Source organism: Cuculus canorus, chromosome 8 (genome assembly GCF_017976375.1).
Source record: "Cuculus canorus isolate bCucCan1 chromosome 8, bCucCan1.pri, whole genome shotgun sequence".
NCBI classification, from domain to species: domain Eukaryota; kingdom Metazoa; phylum Chordata; class Aves; order Cuculiformes; family Cuculidae; genus Cuculus; species Cuculus canorus.
The window spans coordinates 22,240,448-22,263,008 of NC_071408.1; the positions used below are offsets into that span (position 1 = coordinate 22,240,448).

Sequence of the window (22,561 nt, forward strand, 5' to 3'; positions counted from 1 at the left end):
TTCATTTTTATGAAGTTTTTTTCTGCTTTTAAAACCACAATTAAAAATTAACAGGATTACTGAAATCAAACAACATGTGAGTATTGTCAGAGCCATGAAAAACTACCATTTACTGCAATCTTTACTTATATATCTCCAAGAAATTTTTCTTGATGTCTGAATTCAGGAGGGCATCTCAGTTAAGGACGATACTAAAAACATATGTTTAAATGGGGCCTGAGTCAGACCACAAAATTAGAGTTGACTTTCCTGTTTGTTTTCTATTAAAGGAGACTCTGTTCAGAGCGAGCATGCATGCATTTGTCTCGTGTTCTGTACTGGAAAGTGTACGCATCAGTAATGAACACAAGGGAAAAGTTTAAATGATGTTTCAACTTCAGCTTTGAATTCTTTTGTGTTATTCATAAATTTGATGTTACTAAAACATAGTTTTTTTCATGTTAACATCAAATTTCAAGTATAGATTGACAGCCTGCAATATTTAAAGAACAGACTAAATAAACTTTCCAAGAGAAATTGTAGAAGCAAAGAATAATACTATGGCAAGACACCAACTTCAACAACAGTTGATTTTTCTGTCTGGGGCTAAACTATTATGAAATGTTTCTGTGTAATATTTTTGTTTTTAGAGTGGTTATTGAGGCATGCAAATATTTAAAAGGCTGAAACATAAACATATATGAAATATATAAATCTTATCTCATCTTTTTGTGTGTAAAATAGAACCATTCAGGTTTGCAAGATTCATCAAGGCTATGCATTAATTTTTTTCAGGCTTTTATAGCACCATTAATACTAAATGAGATCTCATCTCACAGGAATGCCAAATGTGACTGGCAAACAGCTGTTCCATGAATCACATTAACAGTCAATAAATTTTTATTTTCTGTTCAGGACTTTGGATAGTTTACTCTATCTGGAATCTCATAATGATTTCTAGGGTGTATGCTTATCTTGGGTTTTGTCCATCTGTGGTTGTGTGTCCTCCCTGTGTACAGGCTCATCAAACAGAAATTAATGTAAAATAAACACTCGCAAAACTTATCAAAACACTGGTCACTCCACTTGGACCGACACCGCACAGGGCAGATAAAACAGCCCAAGTTCATCTTGCAGGGACTTTGGACATACACTGCATGCCGGATTTCTGCAGACAGCAGAATTTGCCCCATAAACTAACAGTAAATTAATACGTCATAGGAAAATGCAGAAATGTAAATAAGTAGAGAGTTTGGTCTCAAATAATAAAACCATACCTAGTAGTAAAGTACCTATCATTAGGTTTGAAGGACCGAGCCAGTGGTTCTTTCTAAAATTGGGACTGGCTGTGTACGACCCCAGCATCTGGCATCCACAGCCTGGAGGCCCCACGGAAGCCTGGGTCAGCATTTGATTTAGGCGCATCTCGGCACACTGGCAGCAGAGCTGGGCAGTCTGAAGGGATGAGAGAAAGGCTAAAGAGAAGAAAGAGGCTTATTTTCCATATGGGGAACCAAGGCACAGAAAAACAGTTGTTTCCCAATGGCTCCATAGAGCTCCACCATCAAGCAGAGAATGGAGCCTGGTCCCAGTGCTTTAACCACGTTTACCTGCAAGTCACACAAATTTCAGTTATAAGAGATTTATTTTCTACATCGGGCACTTAGTTCCCAGGCGTGTTCTTAACTAGAAGAATCTTGTTCCATGTCTTCCCTCAGCTGACTTATTGCTGCTGCTGATTATTAAAATTGTGGTAGGAGGGCTGTGGGCTGCATGCCAGGGTCAGAACCTAAAGCTCACACCGGCATTCTTGTAAAGATCCAACCCAAAAGAGGTGGTGCAGAGTAAACCAGAATACACATGTTAAAGGCTGGACGATAGGGGTCCATGGTCCATATAGTAGTTTAGTAGCAGAGTGGGTTAAAAAATGGTTGAAGAAGAAGGCATAGGAGGTTGCCCAGTTCCCAGGCAAGCAGCAGGGCCATGGGGCAGGCAGGAGGGTCTGGCTGGTGTGAGGAGAAGTGCTGGCACAAGGACAGGTGCAGAAAGGAGGAAGAAGGAAAGAGCTGGACTGCCGCAAAATTGGTATGTGCACGTGAGCCTGGACTGGCCAGTTGCAAAAGCAGGTTATTGTGGGCCATAATAGGAAATGTTCGTGTCCTTTGAGGTAAGCAATAAACTTCCATTTCAGACTCCCTGCTATGCCAGCTGCCATAGCACCTGGTAGCAGGCAAACCTGTTCCTTTCCACAGGGATGCACAGCTCAGGGAGGCTTGTAATATCTGTGGAACTTCTGCGTTATAAAAGGAGAACAGTGAAATTCTCCCTCACCTTAGTGGCTTTCTGGAGCCTGGCAAGCCCCAGCCAGCCAGGCCAGGTGAGGAGCCAGTAGCGTGGTGGGCTTTGGTGGGCTGAGGACGGCATGGTACTCAGCTCCTTGCACACGTCCTGTGAGTCTGAACTGACCCAGACATGCTTCTGCAGACCTCACTTACACAGTATGTGAGCATCCAATAAACGTAGGGTCCAGATTTCTTCTGGATCTTAAGAGCAGCTGGGAGACACATGGAAGATTTTTCCTAAGTGCCATTAAAAGGAAAAAACACAAAATGAGGACTGCATCACTTGTAGTGCACACTTACTAGGATCTTTGCCCACTTATTGTTTTGACATCCTATTCAGATAATTACAATAAAGTCTCAGGAGAGTCATACTCTGATACTTCCACTTTACTTGCGAATGGGCAGCTTTCCACAGGAATGAACGGGAGCTTCATCTACTATGACACAAATGTCCATGGAGATTGGTTGGTTATCTCCTGGGTAAGGCTTTGATGGTGAACCCTATTGTCTTCTCATTAGCTCTGTGCTGTACTGTATGATCCCAGGCCTCAAACTATGCTTCCTTCCTTATATGTCCTGCGGCACTAAATTATGTCCATACAACTTGTCACACTTTCAGGCTATGATGCAATCTCTGAAGCACAGTGTGTATCTGAAGACATGGTCTCCAGTGGAACCGATGACAATGGATTCTTCCAAAACGGCGCCTTTGATCACTGCTTGAATCACATTCCTTCCATCTATACAGATACCTAAGAGCAGCGGTGACCTTGTTTCCTTTATTATGCGTATAACTGTGTATGTAATAACACAGGCATTGTTCAAGTACTTGTATTTAGTCTGTATCCCTGTATGTGCTCATTTAAATAAACACCTCACATTTACCGATCCATTTTATACATAAATAGTCTGTATGAGATAATATTGGAACCTGTTCCTTTGCTGTGGCACTTTGAAATTCATGCTTTAAGGGAATGAGGAGCATTTCAAGCAGCTTGTTTTGTAAGTTCTCTCAGTAAAGTGTAAATGTAAGTTATATAATGAACTTGTAAAGAAGGTTGGGGTTTTTTTTCCTGAAAAGTATGTTTCAATTTGAGAATGTTGTTCCCTTTAATCAGTTTTCATTTAACTCATTGGTCATTTCTTCTCTCTTTTTTTTTTTTTTTTTTTTTTAACAAAAAGGACTTTTTTAATCACAGACCTCATGTATATAAAGATCTTCATTTGCTCGGCTGTTTTTATATTTTCAGTTTTACAAGAAAGCATTAAAAACTGGAAACCAGCGTACTGTCATTTCTTAACGTCATCGGTCTGCCTAATATACATTCCTAGAATGCCCGAGAGTGATTTAAACAAAGCAGTGACATTTCAGTAACTGGGAAATTAAAGCAGCCCAAGTGTATGTGAAGAAAACCAAGGGGCCTGGGGACGTTCAGTGGAAGGGCCATAAGCCTTCAGTGTGGGGCGGCACCGTGGGCTGGATTCCTGGGGCTGCCTGCCCGCTGGCTCAGCACCATCTCCCAGTTTTCCTTCCGGCCCTGCCCAACGGGTACAGCTGCGCTAGCAGCCGTCCCAGCGGTGGAGGGGAAAACTAAAGGCCCTGTGGCTGGCTTGTTGTCTCCACAGGTTAACGTATGGGCTCATCCCATGTGAGTTCCCATTCACCCTGCAGGAATGCCGAGCATGGGGCAGGTTGCCTGATTTCTCTATTCATGAGATCCACAGCCACTCTGAACTCTCCACTTCAGGCAGGCACTGTAGAGACAAACAGGACACCTTCAGAGGGCCTTCCTCCATCCAAAGCACTCGTAATCAGTGGCTTCCAGAGGAACAGAAGTCACCTGCAGCAGCTTGGTCTCCTGTCACCGAGGCCCCACTGGGCTGCATTTCCCAGCCCAGTAGAGATTTCCCCTGGAGAAGCCGGTGTCCTGCAAGAGGGCAGGCACTCCCAAGGTGTGCCAATTGCAGGCATGTGAGATGTGACCTCCTGCAAGTGTGCCATAGTGGTGTAGGAGAAAATTAAGGAAAAAATAACTATAAAACATTTTAAAAATGTTCTCATTTGCAAACCATTGATAGTTGGGCTTAATGAGGCGCACTGGGAGCGATGTGTGGTCATCTGCAAGGCTTTGTTCTGTCCAATACACAAACCCCAACCCCAAGAAATGCTGCTACGTGCAGAACCTGCTGTCCCGCAGGTGTGGGTGCAGCCTCATGAAGGAAAAAGGGATTCTGGCAGCTTGGTTTAAATGAAGATATACCATGTCCCCGGCACACTTGAGTTCACATGAACTTTTCTCCTGTACTAGAAAAGGAAATAGAAGGCAATAAATGTCCAAGCTGCCCTTGGCAGTGCCCGGCTGTGGCTGTGCCTCCTGCATGAGCTTGGCCACAGGGCAGAGCTCGCATGAAAAGGCCAAAGGACGTTTTTACAGCAGGTCCCAGAGTGAAGTCTGTACAAGGACACCGTGGCCACACAACGGCCAGCCCTTAGCACGAGCCAGCTCCCACACCACCACATCCACAGCAGCAGAGGGGCCGGGCACCTGGCAGCCCTAGGAAGCTGTCCTGTGCTCATCCAAGTCAGGGGTGCACACCCAAGATGCTGCTGATGCCTGGAGGTGTTTCACCACCAGGCAGATCTTCACCATTCACTAAAGGACACTCAGACTGAGCATCAGTCGATGTCTGGCAAACAGCCCTTCATTCACGGCTCAGAGTTACCCAAGCTACTACAGGGCTCCACACTGGGCTTAAACCACTCAGTCACGGAGGGTGGTATTTTCTTTATTCCTCTATTCTTCCTCTTACCAGGATCTGCTCAGCAGTGGTGCGCACACGTGATGTTGTTGAGGACCTTCCCTCACGCCAGGTACGCCTGTGCCAAGCCCCATCTCTTCAGTTTTCACGCCTGTAATCCAATTAGCTTATCCCCAGGGGAACAGCCTAAAACAAGAAGCAGCTGCTGGAAGATTTCTTCCGCCCTCACAAAGGACTGACAGAAAAAACGTCAAGCACCTGGCTTCAGCAAAATAGCAAGTTCCACGGGGAAAAAAAAAATGCTAAATTCAGTGGCATGTTGAGAAAATACCACATTTTGCAGCTGCATAATCAGAACGCACAGAGCAGGGCCCAAGCTGAACGGGGCAATTCTATGGCAGCGTTTGCAGCAATGGCATTACTGGGTCCACAGGACTGTAGTTCCCCTTATGGTCACAAAGTTATACAACCACAGTGAATATATATATTTTAAAGCACAATTTGGTGTCAATGTGTGAACCCAGCAGTTGAAGTACCAGGGAAAACACAGTAGCAACATAAACTCATCAGTCTCCAGCGCCCCAGCGACTTGGTGTTATTTACATGTTCTTTGCATTACCAGCGGATGCAACTCTTGGCAGTTCCCAGTAATGGCAAACATCTCGTATGGAATCAGGAGGGTCCAGAGAGGGTGTCCTAAGCTTGCAGACAACCCTTGAATGATGGTTCTCCTGGTGGAGCAAGACTCTGCCCTCTGCAAGGATGTTATCCCCAGAGGCCAGTCAACAGCCTGTGCCTCTCTTGGGCACTTCACGCGGAGGGGAAGTGGGAGGGAAACTGCTGTAAAGGAAAGTGCTGGGTTAGCAGCTGAGAAAAGGGATTAAAAAAATAACAAAATGACACTGAAGGAGGATAACCAGCAGTCAGTCACAGAGGAAGGCCTGTATCAACCTGCTTGGAGATGCAGGACGCAGCTGAGGTCCAACACAGCGTGTGGTGCCCAGGAGTCTGCTCTTGCAAGAGAATTGAGCATCCCAGTGCCACTGCGCCTCTCCTCAGCTGCGACAGCCTCTGCAAACAAGGGAAAAGCCCTGGATGCCACACTGTCACAGCAGCACGTTTAGCACTGTTTGGAGGCTGAGCTGGGCTGACACAAAGCCTGCATTTTACTTGTTTCCCCTGGGTGGTGTTGCAGATTGTTAGTGAACATGAAGGTGACTCTGTGTCCAATTTAGTTTTCTGTCCTTAAGACGTGTGAATGAAACTTAGACACTGAGGAAGCCTTACAGCTCATGGCTACAAAGCAAGGTGCATGGGGTTATATGACACCACCAGCCCTTTTATAAATGGTTCCTCAAGGTCTCTAGCTCGCAAGGACACCAAGTCCCAGCTGCAAATTACGACTTCCCTGCCTGGCCAAGCAGGCCCTGGCAGCACTGACTCATCAGTCCTTTCCTAGAACTAAAATGCACAAATGCTCCAGATTGTGCTTTAAGCCTGCGCACGGGGCTTTGGTTCTGATCACTGCCACATCTGGCTTTCGCTCCTGTTGCTTATATACTCCAATTCATCAGATTTTTAGTTTTATTTTTTGATCTCAGACGTTACTGGCCTGGACTCTTTCCTAGAACATTAGCAAGGAGGCAGGTAGCGTAACAACTACGGAGCAGTAAAAACTCTAGAGCTTTTGAAGGAGGAAAAAGAAAAAAACACGTCAAAAACTCAACAAAGCTGTAATAGCTGAGACAAAAATCAAAATAATCCCTGCATTTCAATTAGATAGAGACATTAAAAGGAAATTGTGCCTTAAAACATGATTAATCTAATTTCCTAAAAATTAAAGAATTCCTTCTTAAAATGACATTTTTTAAAGTTAAAAATACAAACTAACCAAACCTAAGCATATTTGATCAATTACAAAAATATTTATGTCACAACAACCAGGCTGTTCAAAACCACACAATGATTCACAAAGGTCTGGGAAACTCAAAGCAGAGCAGCTGGAGTGATGGTCTAATTCCAGAATTGGTGTGAATCAGGTTTTCTGTAAATTAAGGGGACAGATTCAGAGAAATGCAAAGGCACTCATTTGAGTCTCTATGGTCATTTTGAAACTTATCCATTATAAAACCATTAAAATACACAACAGCACAAGTTAATGGTTACTTGTGTACTTCATTATTTCCTTTTATTACATGTAAGTAGGGAAGTATCTCATGTAAGGTTTTCCTAAGGACACAAAGAAACCTTTCAATGGGATTTATTGCTTGGCAAGTTTCTCGTTGTGGTGCTGTAAAAACCCCACCAACTAATATGTATAATAACTGGAGTAAGGCTTTAAAATACTAGAAAATTATTACCCTGTGGAATTATAATGGAACTGCTGGTTCCAGTTGAATGTCAGATACTTTTTCAATCTAGGCAACAGAATTCAAATAATAAATTACAACACTACTTTATAAAAGCTACAAATCATTTCCCCAGTGAATGAAAACCCGATTTACCCCTCTGTATGTAATCTGTGTGTACACGGGATGCTTTAGGAATGACTGAAATTAGGTGACCTTCAGTGGCTGATCAAGCTGCGAGACAGAAAATGAATTTCAAGTTGATGCTGAAGCAGCTAAAGGACTTCTTTTTGCTTTCCACCAGCTGGGATGCAAGCCAGACATTCAGCAGGACCTCTAAGTTTTTAATGTAATCAAGCACCAACATTTCATGGTAAAGCAAACCAAAATGCTTGTTCTCTTCCCATGTACTGGCTGCAGGACTTCACAGGCTCTAGAAGTAATTGTCCTTTCAGTGCTATAGAGGTGTCTTTGCAAGTGAGCGAATGAGATGTACACATGCAGCATATCATGACAAAATAGCACTATTTTAATGCCATAATTCTAATGTAGCAACATGACACAGGAATTTGAAAGACCAAAGCCTGAGGTCTGCAGTAGGAGTGGTTACAGCCTGTGGCAGGTATCAGATATGCTCCCCTGGAAGGAATACAAAGTTGGTGAGTGCATTTTCAGATCATATTTTCTAGGTATGTACACACCAAATAGCAGAGACGGCTGCTGCTTGTGGAAAGGCTTCCCTGCTTCTGATTGTCCTTTCAACTGGATACATTTTCTAAATGGTAAAAGTCCAAAAAAACAAATTCCAGAGCACATTAAGAGCACTGATTTGATACTGCAATAGCTGTCAGTTACGCAAGCAGTGCAAAAAACCCCCAGTTCTTAAAGCAACCAAGTATGTGAAAATAAACAGTGACTGTAAATTGAATTTAAATTGCAAAAGAGTAAAAGATTTCAATGTTTTTTGTTACGAACTTATTAAAACCTACGGGAGTTTAGTCCAGTTCTCCAGTATCGTATTTGTATTAAATTAGAAGATCAGTGCAACAGAAGATGAAAAAAATAGCCAGCCTATATAATTTAATTCACTGACAGCATAAAAGCCATTGGAATAATCCCTCCTGAGATAAGCCCTTCTGAGATCTGCAGAGTTACACTAAAAACTCCTCTCTTCTTAAATTTCAAAGCAAACTGCAAACTCCCTTGAGTGATTTGGAAGTCCATGGCCCAGAGTCAGCAGAAAAAGAGCTGTAGATGTCTAGATTGTCAAAGCCATGCAACGTTGCATATCCTGGCTCCATGGGCTGTCGGCCACTCAGAGCTGCAAAACCAGTCAAACCATGACAGACAATTTTCTTTAAAGCAGCTAAACTACAGAAAGTCCCAGTCTAGCTAAAGCTCTTACAAGACTGAGATTTATACCTGATTTCTACTGAGAGAAAAAGAAATTTGCCCATTCCTTTGGAAAAAAAGACTTTTGTAGTGGTGGTGAAGCCAGGAGAAAAAAAAAAAAAAAGGTGACATAGTTCTGTGCTAACAGATTTTTTGGCCGGAGCCAGCAACTTTCATTCAAAACCAGGTGATTCAACTTTAAAAGTGTATTTCTGGCCCTGTGTCCTGTAGAAGTTCTCTTCATTTAATCAAGGACACAAAGAAAATAATGTTGTTAATTTTCAAACTTTTGGCAAGTTTTGGCTTGCTTAATCTCAGAGGGCTTTTTCCCTTCCTTCCGAGAGAGGCCGTGTCTCTGGACCCTTGAAGTGTGCCTGGGTGGCAAGCAGTGGATCAGGATGTGATGCTGGGCACAAGGACAACGCAGGGACACGGGAGCACATGTGGAGACAGTGGCAAGGCACTGGGCTGGGAAGGGGATGCATTAAGTTGGTTTCTTGGAGAATTAGACCCACCTTGACATGCTTTCAGGTTTCCTTCATTTCAGAAGGGCAGCATAGTACCATCCACCCTTAGGGCAAAGGCAACCAAGAGAGCCCCAGAGCAGCATTTCCCCTTCCAGCACCCAAGTTCAGTGTGTGGTTCAGACAGGAGATTCAGAATCTTCCTCTTAAATAACTACACGATAGCTTCATTTCACCCTACTCCAGGCATCCATGAGTTGTCAAACCAGCACCCTGGATTCCTCTCAGGTGCTGGGAAGGGAAAAATGCTCCCACAGGGGAGCCAGGCTGTCCCAGGACAGAGCTGAGAAGCTGCCATCTCCACTGATGGACATCAAAATTCAGATAACATAAATTACTCACGGCATGTCTCCTGTAACAAGAAAGGCTGTGCCTGTGATGTGCCTGTGTCCTACATCCTCTCCTAAGCAGCCAGTGCTCCTCTCCAAAAAAGAGCATGACCCCGCACAGCAATCTGCACCACCTTTCTGTGCAAAATGGGGACCATCGGTACCAAAGGAAATCCCTTTAAATCAGTTTGCCCTGAACATGACCCGAAGAAGCATTGCTAATTGCAATGGGCTGGTGACAGATTTTTTAAAGGTGCCTGAACACCTAAAAATGAAAAAAATGGCATTAAGTTGGATTTTTCAGAACTGCTTTAAATTGCTTTAATTTAATCTCCGGGATTTTATATACTCCTGAAAAATCCTCTTAGGTGCCCATTTGCATCTTTTGGCACATTCTGCAAATCTGGACTATACTGCATAGTGAATTTTCATTCCCATCTCTTTGGGCTGAGAACCACACATTTGCCTAAGGAATTCTCTCTGGAGCTGAAATCTGTTAGGATTATAAATATAGGCTGAGCTGGGAACAGGCACTGGAAACTGCCATGAAGACCATGTACAGAAAACAGTGATTCTAGTCACACAAGATACCTGATATAGTTGGCAGGAAGGCAAAGCTAAACAAATGCAGGTTTATGTTTTACTATTTAAAGAATAAAATATTCAACTTGAGTTCCATTAACACCTGTCAGGACTTTGGTACATACTCAAATCCCCATTTCCAATTTTACTGCTAAATAATACCAAACTTGGCAGTTAGAAGGTAAAGCAAAATACCCAAACTAAACATCTGAAGCAAATTGTAGCTCTCTGGAAGAGCACTTCTGCTGTATAAATGAAGGTCATATGTATAAGTGATTAGAAGCTTAAGGAAATATGTCTTCTGCTTTTCTAAATTGATAACACACACATATTGCATTAATATTCCCACATCAATTACTGGACATGTTCCCTGCTGTAAGAAAAATGATAAATTCTTTTCTTAATAATCCCTTGGAATAATATTCTTACACTAGCACAATTAACTCTTTCTGTGCAGAGGGAAAAGAAGTTGATTTAGTTAACTACATCCCAGAAAAGCGGTGCACCAGTCCCTGGAGATGCCACCACCTGGGTGCACTCTGGTTTTGGGGGACAGTCAAAAAGATGCAAGAGTCCTCCTTTCCGCGGTGTGGAAATGCGAGAGGTGAAGGTCCTGGTGGGCACAAGGTGGAGGGAGCAAACCAAATACGTTGGCTTTGGTGTTTCAGCCACAGTCGCTGTGTTGACGGCAAACATAGGAGCCCTGAGCATTTATCAGCAGCAAAATAAACCCAACAAACATTACAGAAGATGCCTCAAAAACTTACTTTCTCTCTCTAAGGCAAAACCCATTCTTTCCAGCAGGCAGAGGGTGAGGTCTTGCCGCATCAGTGTGGAAGACCCCCAAGTGCCCAGGTTTTTCTGACAGATGGACTATCCAGACCCTGCCACGGGAGTCACTCCTAAAGTCAGGGGAGGGTCAGCGCAGCTGTTGCCAGCGATCATCACCACTTTGGCTGCCATTTAATCACACTTGCCAGAAAGAACTTAATCCTAGGGCTCATAAAAATACTTCTAAAACACATTTTTCCCCTTAAATTGCACCAGATCTCACTAAATACTAAGTATTTTCGATAAATGTTCCTAGGCTAAAATACACCTGGAGCCATCCATAGGGTCTTCATACACAGATCTATTGCATACATGTATCCCATAATACCTGCATCATCCAGTGCGTGGCCAGACACTCCTATTTCAAAGGGAGACAGCACTGGCATGGACATGAGAGAGCCCAGCTCTGTGGCTCTCTGTAAGAGGATGGTAGAAGAGTTACCGATTCATCACAGCTGATGCTGAGCACAGCAAGCATAAAAATTCAAAAAGTGTTTATCACTTCTGACAGATTCCTTTATTTTCTGCTTTTTATGAGCTGACATAAAGTTGGAGTCTTTTTGTCAGAGACAAAAGTCATTAAATGGGGGAGGAGAGGGAAGGCACGAAAATTATTTCCATTGAAAAATATTTCTGTACTTTTATCAAGCATCGGAACTTTGTCAGACATCACAGCTAAGTACAAATCATAGGGCCAGATTCAAAATTTGCAAGACCACAGCCACAAACGACACATTTTCTTGTGCAAATGGATGGAAGCGTGTGCAGACTTACAGGAAAAGATACTGGAAATTGCTTGCCTAGTGAACATCACCTTCCCTGCACATTTCCAATTGACAGCCCTGGACTTTTCTGATATTTCTCTTTTCTCACAAGAGGGAGCTCTGGCTCTAGAATAACAGTATGAAAATATCCTGCCCAGACCCTGCTGCCCCTGAAAACGTCCATCTCTTGCCCCAGGTCAGGGTCACAGGGCTCCTTTTGACCTGTAAACCCATCACTAGGAGCTTGAATCTTGACATGAATCTCAGTGATCAAAAAGTTACTATAGTCATAAACTTTTCCAGAAATTTTCCAAGCAAATTTGATGGTTTTGAACAGTGCAATAAAGAATAGTGATGGACCAATAACTTTTTTTTCCCTCAAAAATCAGATGGGCAATGAAATCTGATCAGCCAGAAGTAATAAAAGGGCTGAGGAATTAGACAATAAGAATACCAATTATCCTTATAATGTCCATAACTGGTATTTTTCTGGTGTGAAGACCTCCTAGCAAATCACAGCTAAAATATCATTTGGCACAGACTGCTTGCTTAACTCGCCTCTATCAAGGTGTCCTCCTGCCTCCTGCTCAGGCTCTTGGACACCTTTGTGGCTGGGCACAGGGGGATGAGCACGGGAGAGTAGGCATCAGCAGCCATGGCCACTGCTTTCCATCATGGCTAAGTGAGGGAAGGGGGAAAGGCTCTGTCCCAGGGGAATAAAATCATGGAATCATAGAATAGTTTGGGTGGGAAGGGACCTTAAAGATCATCCCGTTCCCACCCCCCTGCCATGGGCAGGGACCTATCTCACTGGATCAGGCTGCCCAAAGCCCCATCCAACCTGGCCTTGAACACCTCCAGGGATGGGGCAGCCACAGCTTCCCTGGGCAACCTGTGCCAGTGGCTCATCACCCTCATGGTGAAGAAATTCTTCCTTATATCAAGTCTAAATCTGCCCCTCTCCAGTTTATACCCATTGCCTCTAGTCCTATCCCCACAAGCCTTTATGAATAGCCCCTCTCAGCTTTCTTGTAGCCCCTTCAGGTACTAGAAGGTCGCTATAAGTTCTCCTCGGAGCCTTCTCTTCTCCAGGCTGAACAAGCCTGACGCAACCTCTACGCACAGATGTGCAGGGTAGCTGCAAGTCTGCTTCCACATGGACTGACATCCATGGAGGGAACTTTAAGAAAACCACCACTCAGTTTCAAAGCAAAGTTGTGAGCAGCTACCATGGGTTTCACAGGAGGTATTTGGTAGCTGCTGTATTTATTTACCCTTCTGTGTATGGAAGGTTGTTATCACACCTTTTCTACATCAGTGCCTTAGGAAGGTCTGCTGCTCCCATCCTTTGGATGTATACATATTATTCAAAGGGCACAGCTTTACACTTTGTACTGCTGCCTTCCCTTCCTGTTTCTCTTAGTGCACACTGCAAAACCAGCCAGTTTTCCCTATATCATTTTTCAATCTGAGCTGGTATTACCAGAGGATCACATTCGCACACCTTGGATTTCTGCATTTTTCTCATTATTAGGAATATTAAGAAAGAGGTCCCTTCCCAAAGGGATTCCTATTACTAACACCTCTCCCTGTCAGGTCTTCTCCTTCCAGCATAACATGGGTGCCTCCCCCCACCTTCCCACAAGCTGCCGCAGAGTTTGGGGGCTTAAAAATAAGTTCTTGCAACACCCGAAGGCAGAGAGGTTCTGTCAGGAACACTTCAGCACCCAGCAAAGTGTGTTGGTCTGAAATCCAGAAGTGAGACTACATGTCTTTGAGCTCCCTCTGCTGAGCCCAGGTTTATTTACATCTGCACAAACACAAAGTGCTCTGCCACACGGCGATGCCAATAGTATTTCCATTAACCCAGAGATGTATCCCCAAGGAAATACTGCATGCACAGGGCTCCTCTGGAGCAAGGAGCAGAGGAATGTGCTGGAGGCTCCTATTTTTCAGGGAACTGACCCAGGAAGGGTTGCACACGCAGTCCAAGCAGGGGCAAACAGCTCTCACACACCGTAAGAGGAGGCAGCAATGATGGGGGAATGGTTGTGCAGGCTGAGGTTTGGTGCCTTTCTGCAGAGTGCTCTGATCAGGCCATGTCAACTGGGCATCCCGCAGGAGCTGCCAGCAAAGAGGCACATGGCCTGCCTGCAGGGGCAAATTGATCCCTAAACAACAGATCTTTAACAAATCCTTCTTGAAAATACCAATCCTGAAATATTTTCTGTGACCAGCAACTGAAAGAATTTCCTATTGGTCCAAGTCGATGGATAAGAAGGCATAAAGGCTGCGTGGCAGCTCTGCCATGGGATCTGCACGGCAATTGCAACAGCGCACTCCACTTCTGTGTTCTGTCTTTTGCATACTGAGCTAAGTTGGAGTAATTAAATGCAGCACATATCTGTGACATAGTGTGAACAAAAATATAAAAAACATTAAAAGACGACTGTGGAAAGCTAGCGTGCTCCTCGCATAATTAAAACAAGTTGTTTAAAGGCTGCCGCTTGCCTGCTAGTGCAGAGGCTCCAAGCAGGTCTGCAGGCTGGGAACAGCAGTCCTGGCCTGAGACAGCTCTGCTAGAGCTGGCAAGGGCACCTGCAATTCATGCAGGGCAATAGTTTGGGTCCTGAGCATCTCTCTACCTTGCCCTCTTTTGCATAATCCCAAGGAATGTTAGAGACTCAGTTTGCCCTGATTTCCCTACACGTAAAATGTGTTATCATGCTCACTCTCTATATTAGAAAATGCTTTTACACCCATGGATTAAGGGTCTAAACTTATCTCACTGCCTTCCTATTCAGCTCACCTTTGTTTAATTAAGTCTATGATTAACTGTGAGAGGGAGTGTGAATTTGGTGTTGGCTAAAGGCTTCCAGACAATGATAAAAGTCTTTAAAAATATCTATTTTGCTCACAATCCATTGCAGATACTGTATTTAATACAATATCATTTTTAAGTACTGTTAGCAACATATAAAACCTTTAGCCATGCAATTGATTCTTTCTAATCCTATTTCATTTTTTCTAAATATCATATGCTTTTTTAATGAAACATTTATTATATAATAAATACAGAATAATTCATTGCAGCAATATTTCTGAATTGACATATATATTATAAAGTACTAAATGCTATGATCAATATAAACATATTCTTCTCTATTATGGCAGAAAACATTTGTTTAAAGCAACTTCCAAAACAACTTTTTACTCTTTTTTTTCCAATAAAACTAATACCAATAAAACTAATACCCTGCTTCCTTTCTCAGATCCATTTTAAATGCTCAACAGATTCCAATATTTACAACATAAACATTTGAAAAAGTCCAAAAGACAAAACACACCATCTCTCTACACTTACAAATATAAAACCCATCGGCTGACATCTAGGTGAAAACTGTCAAATGCTGAACATTTTGTCAAAGTAGATTTTTTAGTTATATAAAATCACAATATATAACAAAGGGTAAAGCTTACGCTGAAAAAAAAGTTGTAAGTTCTGCAGCTATTGCCGAGTCACTTTTTTCCTCTCTCAAATTGACATTTTGCGGCCAAGTTAAGGTGTCTGATTGCACATGATGAAGCAGCTACTTGAATTGTGTATTCTAGCCAGAAAAATTCCACAACCAAGAGATGTTTTTATTCCCATCCTGTCCTTTTGCAGCTATGCCCAGGCCTGTATTTGGCACTCACATCACCGATCTGTGCTGGTCGTCCCCGTCTGCGCTCTGCACATACCAGCCCACAGCAACTGCCCCTGCAGCTGCCAGCCCAGACACATCTGCAACATGACCAAGCAAACTACACCTTTGTTTACTTAGCAATGCAATGAAAATCAAACTAAAACTGAAAAATTCAGACTTATTATGCTAGGAAGATCATGATTTTCTGGTATGGCTGAAAGTACCTTGAACTACCTTTATTTAGGGTTTACTCCGGTGGAAATAGCTGCTCCTCAGGAGCAATCAGTGGACCTTCCTGGCCACCTTTGTGGACTTTGTAAGTGGCAGAGACCGTTGTGTTGGGTCTCCACTTTTCACTTCTCCATAGGTGGAATTTCAACTGCAGGCAGTATTAACACAAAAAAAAATGATGAAGTTCAAGGAACACTTGAAAGACAGCTACTATCTCCCTGCCTTTAAGGCCACTGGTCTCCATTTTTCTAGCAAGAAGAAGAAAAGAGGCTGAAATGTGCAGGTAGATGATGGAGCTGCATCAGCCAGATTTTTGCTTCCAGGACTACATTTTTTTATGCTAATGTGCAGTTTGTCATCACGTAAGCTGGCTCTGACTTGACTGCACAATGAGTAACAGGAAGCAGTGCCAAGCATTTGCCTTCCAACCACCATCCTGTGACAGCAGCAGTAAACATTTGCACTAGAATCCAGTATTACAGCAAGAATGGAAAAAACCCCGTCAGGGAACAAATTAGCTTAACTGAAGAAATGTCCCTGATCCATTCACTGCTCCAAAATAACACAACTTTCTTCGTGACACTTTGCATACGCAGCCCTCTCATGAAAACTTGTTTTAAAATCAGCCCAAGTGGGACACAGAAGATTAGATACTGATGTTTTCCTCTTGAACTGCTTAGCAATACAATTTACTTTTCAGAAATTGGTGGAACGGAGAAGAGATCAAACGCAGGAGCAAATAACTTTTAGTAAGGGAAGTAATTAAGATTGTGAATGTATCTTACTGCACATGTGCACTTCTGTATTTATGTTCCTTTTTGTAGGATCTAGAAGTTATGCATGGCGTATGTATCTTAAAATTAAATGCTGCATTATTTCTCCAAAAGAAACCGTAACGATCTTTTGTAAATAATTTTATCTACTGTTCAGCATTTTACAAGTTTCACTATGTTATACTATAGCATTTATTGTTTTACAAGTGTTAGCATTCTCTGGTGGGAAATGCTGTAAAAACATAGAAACTCAAATAATTTTTTTCATCTATTGAGTTTATAATAAACACGGGACTCAACAGACAGTTACTCAAGCTGTAAGCCATTTGGTTTGTGTCAGGGGAAATGCTGGTTAATCAGGACAGCCTGCTGTTCTGCACGGGCTAAACTAAGGAAAACATACACAAAGTTAAACCTCTTTCACTCTATATATGGGATTTTACAGCTAATGCAGCTTAGCAGATTTCCCAGCACTCTCCCAAACCTCCTAGCTGAGATCCTTTAGGGATCGTGTCCCAGGAGAACAAGGATGGCATGCCTGGACAAAAGTGTTTCTCTGCTCCAGGGATTTGCTCCAAAAGTGTCTGCAAGCTGTTTGGAAGTCAGTCCTGCTCTGCACCATCCTGCACTGGCCTCATAGGGTTTGCCAGGACTCTGTGGGACTGTGCAATATATTTCTGCTAGCCTAGGGTGGCCCAGGTTGAACAGTTCGGAGGGCTGAATGGAGCTCCTAGAACAAAATGCTGCTTACATTCTGATGGAGGTGTACGTCACCGTGTCATAGCTCAATGTCAACAAAAAAAAGTTTCACTTTTACATCTACTTTTACAGTACCTAAGTCCTAGGTTTTTTCTTCTCTGAAAAGTAACAGATACTTATAATTTACAAACTGCAGGTACATCGCCCAGTATTTTTGGCATTTTTGTGTGCTGCTTACAGTGGTGAGCCGGTAGCTTACTACTATTATTCCTTCTTTTCTTTTCTCTCTAGTTTCCTCTGGGTTGGTTTTTCTTTCACCTTTTCCCCACTCTGTGAAGCCAGATACAGGCTCCTATTATTGCTTCACCTTTGGGGTATTTTCTGCCCTCAGGGTATTGATGGTTTAAGCTCTAGATGAGGAGAAAATGGAGCTCTTTGCAGAGTTAGCAGACCTTGGACTCTAAAAAAATGCCATTTTGTAGGAGCATAAATTTTCTTATTACTATCTTAAAGGTTCACTGTGCCAGAGGGACAGTGTCACAGCAAACAGAAACTAAAACAGACACAACCCATGTCTGCCAGAGTGGAGGATACCAGATACCTGGACACTGTACTTGGGGAGACTCATTAACAATCAGAAAACCACATTTTTATTTTTGGATGTTTTTCTTCTCTACTGGATCTTGTTATTCATGCAGTTGCTAAGACATCTGCCTTATTTGTGGGCACGGACCAGCACGGACCAGGGGCCGAAGGTGGGCTTGTTCCCAAACCCAGGGCTCAGCACCTCCGGATAAGCATGTAGGGGGAGAGGGTCTGGACTGTGTGCCTGAGGCACAGCCACAAGCAAGGTTCCATTTTTAATCTAGTTCTTTGAAGAAGTTTCATTTCTAGTTACTATGCTGCCACAGGGGAATATACATCTCCCCCCAGCAGCTCAGATTTGCCAACATTTCATCAGCTTCTTTTCTGAAATAGAAACTGTCATTTTTATATGATCTCTCCCAGTATTGTTAATGAATTACCAACACTGGTGTGGTATCTGACTGGTTGTGGTGCACATTAGTAACGATTTCAGATCTGATTTTCAACTGCCTGGTTATGTTTATTTAATTATAATTACGGTTGATTTCAGGGTAGTATCTGTTAAATGTTATTTTCCAGTTCACTTTTAAAAATTTGGCTAATGGAAAACACACGATGTTCATGGTGTGCACTACAGCCTTTGCTTATCTCATACAATATACTGCACTTACTTCATGTTCACTGTGGTTAGTATCCATGCAGACCCTACCTGAAGCAGAAGCAGCATTTTGGAAGGCAAAAGACTCTTAATGTGAATAAGCCTCCTCTTCTACAGCAGTAGAGAGAGAGGCACTTGCAGAGATTGCCTCTCCCCATGTAAATTACTACTTTTAATGAAAATAATTATTAACATAATGAAAAATTTTAAAATAAAAAGAAGCAACTCTGCAGTATTTTCCCACCAGTCCTGGAGTAATTTTGGTGCCCTGGAGAGATTTTGGCACTCTTCTGATGCCATGAGCAGGAGCTGCACCTCAGTGGTCCCAGGAAGATTGCCAGCTGAGGACAGAAGTCAATTTGCAGGATAGTTAGTTCCCTAGTGTTGTGCAGCTGCATGTACTTCTGATATCTGACTTTTCTCACTCACTAGATGTTCAGTAAGGGAAAGACATGGTAATGCGTTAAAACACTGCAGGAAAATAGCTATAATATTTTTCTGATGATTCAAACACCTGTGACAGTGGAAGTTTTCAGCAATTGGCTTTAATAATTATTCCTCTAGTTGTGTACACACACTCTCTACAATCACTTTATCCATCACTTCTTATTGTCTGGTTATGTCATTAAACACTCAAAAATAACACTACTAAGACAGTAACACTACTCAAAACAGCATGATCTGCAAAACAGACAACAGTAATGAAACTCACCAGCCAAAATAGTTTATTCTTTTCAGACTACGGCTCCCTTTTGCAAATAATAGCTTTGCATGGACAGAAAAACTCTAGCTTCTCACATACCTCACTGCACTTGCCCTCTAGGACATTAATCTTTGTTTCTTGCAGAGCATTGTGCTAATGAGAAGCATGGACTAATTGCTTAAAAAACTATTGGCGAACAAAATGAACCAACAAAATAACTCCTCTTCCTCAGCCTGGCTCATCTGCAAGCATACACTGAAACATCACCAAACCCGAATTTTGAATGGTCGCCTCCTAAGAGGAGGCAAGATTGGCACTGGGGGTAACGCAAGAGGTAATTAAAGGTAATGGAAGAAAGACGGAGGAAAAAGGACTACAGAGGCCAAGTGAGTACACCCAGGGACTGATAAGCAGGACTTTATAATGTCTAGCAAATAGCTTTCTTTAATGAATATACTAGACAACATTAAAACACAACTTTGTAACAGCTGTATGTCAGAAATTATCCTAAAAGCAATTGCTCGAAGTCTAGCAAGCTAACATTAATTTAAGGCAAAAACAATGATGCATGAAGGTTTCCAGAGATGATAAACAATATTGCTGAAGATATTTCAGTGCTGTGATACTCTTCTACACTTCTCCTCACTGGAGAATTTCTGAAACAGTCATATATGCAAAATGGCAGCTTAGCAATGCTGCAGGCAGATCATGCTTCTAGACAGAGAAAACAAAAGGCAAGACTTGAAAAAGGTGAGAGATTCATTTGATACTTTTGTTTGTTTTCACACTGGTTTCTCAAACTACCTTAGTAATAATCACTAGATGAAGTAAAGCCTTACAGGTGCTAAAACTGGAAGGTATGGAAACCAAATAGAAAGGGAAGACAGTTTATGTCCTCCAGGCAGAGTTACATTCTGGCAGATTAAATTGGAGTGAAAACATCTTGTCAATTAATTAGTGCCTTTATTATTTTAACTGACGTTATGCTTCCCAGTGACCTTTTGTTGAACATTACATACTGAATAAAGCCATAAATACCCCTAGAAGTTTTACTTAACAAGATTAAAGCTGAGTAACACAACGTAGGATTGACTCTGCATGTTGGGACTCAGGATCCCAAACCAGCTTACAAAGCAATTTCCAGTTACACACAGACATCATCGGTGCCTTCGCAGACCAGTCAGCAAATGATGCTATCAGCAATATTTAATACGGCCACAATCTTTGCCCCTAGCAGTAAGTTTTTGCAGCTATGAGAAGTGATGTGAGTAATGAAGGACTTCCCAGCAGTGCAGACTGGTTGGATAAGGAGGAGGTCCTGCGGCTCACTCACTCTGTGAGTCATTCCCACGTGCTCCTTGGACTGTGAACTAGTTGAAAAAAAAATGTTACGCTGTACCTACTGCTATGAAGGTTGCACAGTTAAGCCTCTCACGATCAGTAGTTTATAAAGGCCAAAGCGTAAAAGTGAAGCCCCTCCCTAAAAACCTGGTGGGCAGATTCAGAGGAGAAAATCTGATTTGTTTGATTGATTTGCCTGAGATTGATTTGCCACAGAGACTGCAGAGCACCAGCGATTCATGGGAAGAGAAACAGACAGTGCAGGACCTGAAAGAGCTGGAAGGAGTGGGAGATGCCAGAGGATAGCTACAAGCTGCTCTTTATAGGCAAGGGAAGCTTGAAGCAATCCATCCCGGTACAGAAATGTTAGTGGTAAAGTAAATCGGAGCAATTAGAAGGAGTCAGAACAAGGAGAAATGTAGGATCTGAATGGGAATTGTCCAAAACGTAAAGATAACAGAATTGACACTGAACCATATTGTGCACTACCGCAAGTACAGGAGCTACATTAGCAGCAAGAAAGATATTCCTACAAAGTGGTCATCTGAAGAAGCATCCTGAATGATTGATCCCTGCTGCCCAGTAAAAGCCAGCCTGCCACATAGAGCTGCGATCTAAGATTGTTTGGGTTTTTTTTAAAGTTTCTTTAGTCACAAGCTAAGCTTTCCTAAGTTTGTTCAGTACATGTACAAAACACACTCGACATCACAACCCTCCAGAAAAGAAAAGGCAGGTTCTGCAGGGGACTTTTCAGAATATGACACTCTCCTTCTGCGTTAGTATTGAACTAATTCCCAGTTTAGTGCTGGGGAAATTGAGCTGCTGGAAAGGCAATCTTTCATATAAGAAATGCAACCAAAATCTTGACCATTTATTATTCAGTGATTACCTCATAATACTTTAAAAAAAAAGAAAGAAGACTTTTAATCCTAAGGTCTTGGCCAGCTTGCATTCTTTCTCACCAAAAGTTTCAACAGAAGTAATTTCTCATCGGCTGTTGGATGTGTCAGGAGGGGAGAGCAGCCAGCCCCTGGCTGGCAGTGATGCTCCTCTCCCCAGGGCGGACAGCTATTTGCCCCATGCTCAGCAGTTTTGTGCCTCTAAAGTGAAATGAATCAGCTGTAAAACTGGCTTAATAAACTGGATAAAGCAGGCCTTAAGCCTGCACAGACACCAGCAGCTCTAGCAGAGCCACTGGGTGATGACAATGCTGATAACAGCCTAAGACCTGGAAAGGACAGAAAAGCCAAAGAGAAATCTCTCAGTAATGTAGGTTCCTCACTGGCACCAGTTGTCCCTGGGGTAAGGAATTTGGATGTAGCACTGGTGTTTGGAGCCAGGTAAAAGCACAGGCACAAACACAAGCACCTTCAAACGGCTACAATACTGTGAGAAGCTTAGGGGGAAAGGTGGGAAAGAGAGCTATCTCACAGAGGGAAAAGCCAAAGGAGTAGATCCAAAATACAAGGAAATGCAGCATCAATTCTCTGACTGAGGCTGGCAGCAGGTTACTGTGTGGATGCTACCGTAAGTGGCAAATGAATTATATGTCATTAAAAACAATAAACTGATGAACTACACGAAGGAAGCCTTACCTCCTTCTTCCTAAAGAAAACTCCACAAAACTACACACAGAACAAAACCTGACGTGATATCCTGGCTGGCAATGAGCTGCACATATACAAATGCTCTATGGATGACATGTTTCTGGACAAAGATAAGGAGAAAACCTTCATTTTCAGGCTTCCAGATTTCTTCATAGTACTTGATAAGCAAGTGATGCAATTGCCTTGCCTTAAATATCCCTGAGAGATCATCTCTAAAAAAAGCCCACAACTAACTCCACTTTTTGACCATCTGAAAGGGGTTTTGGTTTCTGGTTTTTTTGGGTTTTTTAATGTACCTGATGGAGAGCTGGGCACGTAAGCAGGATGTGTATAAAGACCGGGCTGCACAGTGACAGAAATGCTCAAAGAAATTTCAGCAGCTTCAGTAAATTCACTATCTGAGCCTGAGATTGTTCAGAGTCTGGGT

At 42.7% G+C, this 22,561-nt stretch overlaps 2 protein-coding genes across 7 annotated transcripts in view; one reads left to right on the top strand and one right to left on the bottom strand.

The window, feature by feature from the left end:
* GLIS1 (GLIS family zinc finger 1) overlaps positions 1-3,454 on the top strand; it is a 203,957-nt gene extending 200,503 nt beyond the window's left edge. For all 3 annotated transcript variants that reach the window (XM_054073241.1, XM_054073242.1, XM_054073243.1), the window contains one exon: positions 2,941-3,454. In XM_054073241.1, coding sequence (XP_053929216.1) covers positions 2,941-3,077 — 137 coding nt within the window. In that variant the 3' untranslated portion in view covers positions 3,078-3,454. The remainder of the gene's footprint in view (positions 1-2,940) is intronic.
* DMRTB1 (DMRT like family B with proline rich C-terminal 1) overlaps positions 1-22,561 on the bottom strand; it is a 64,555-nt gene that overhangs the window by 16,180 nt on the left and 25,814 nt on the right. The gene's annotated exons all lie outside the window — the stretch shown is intronic.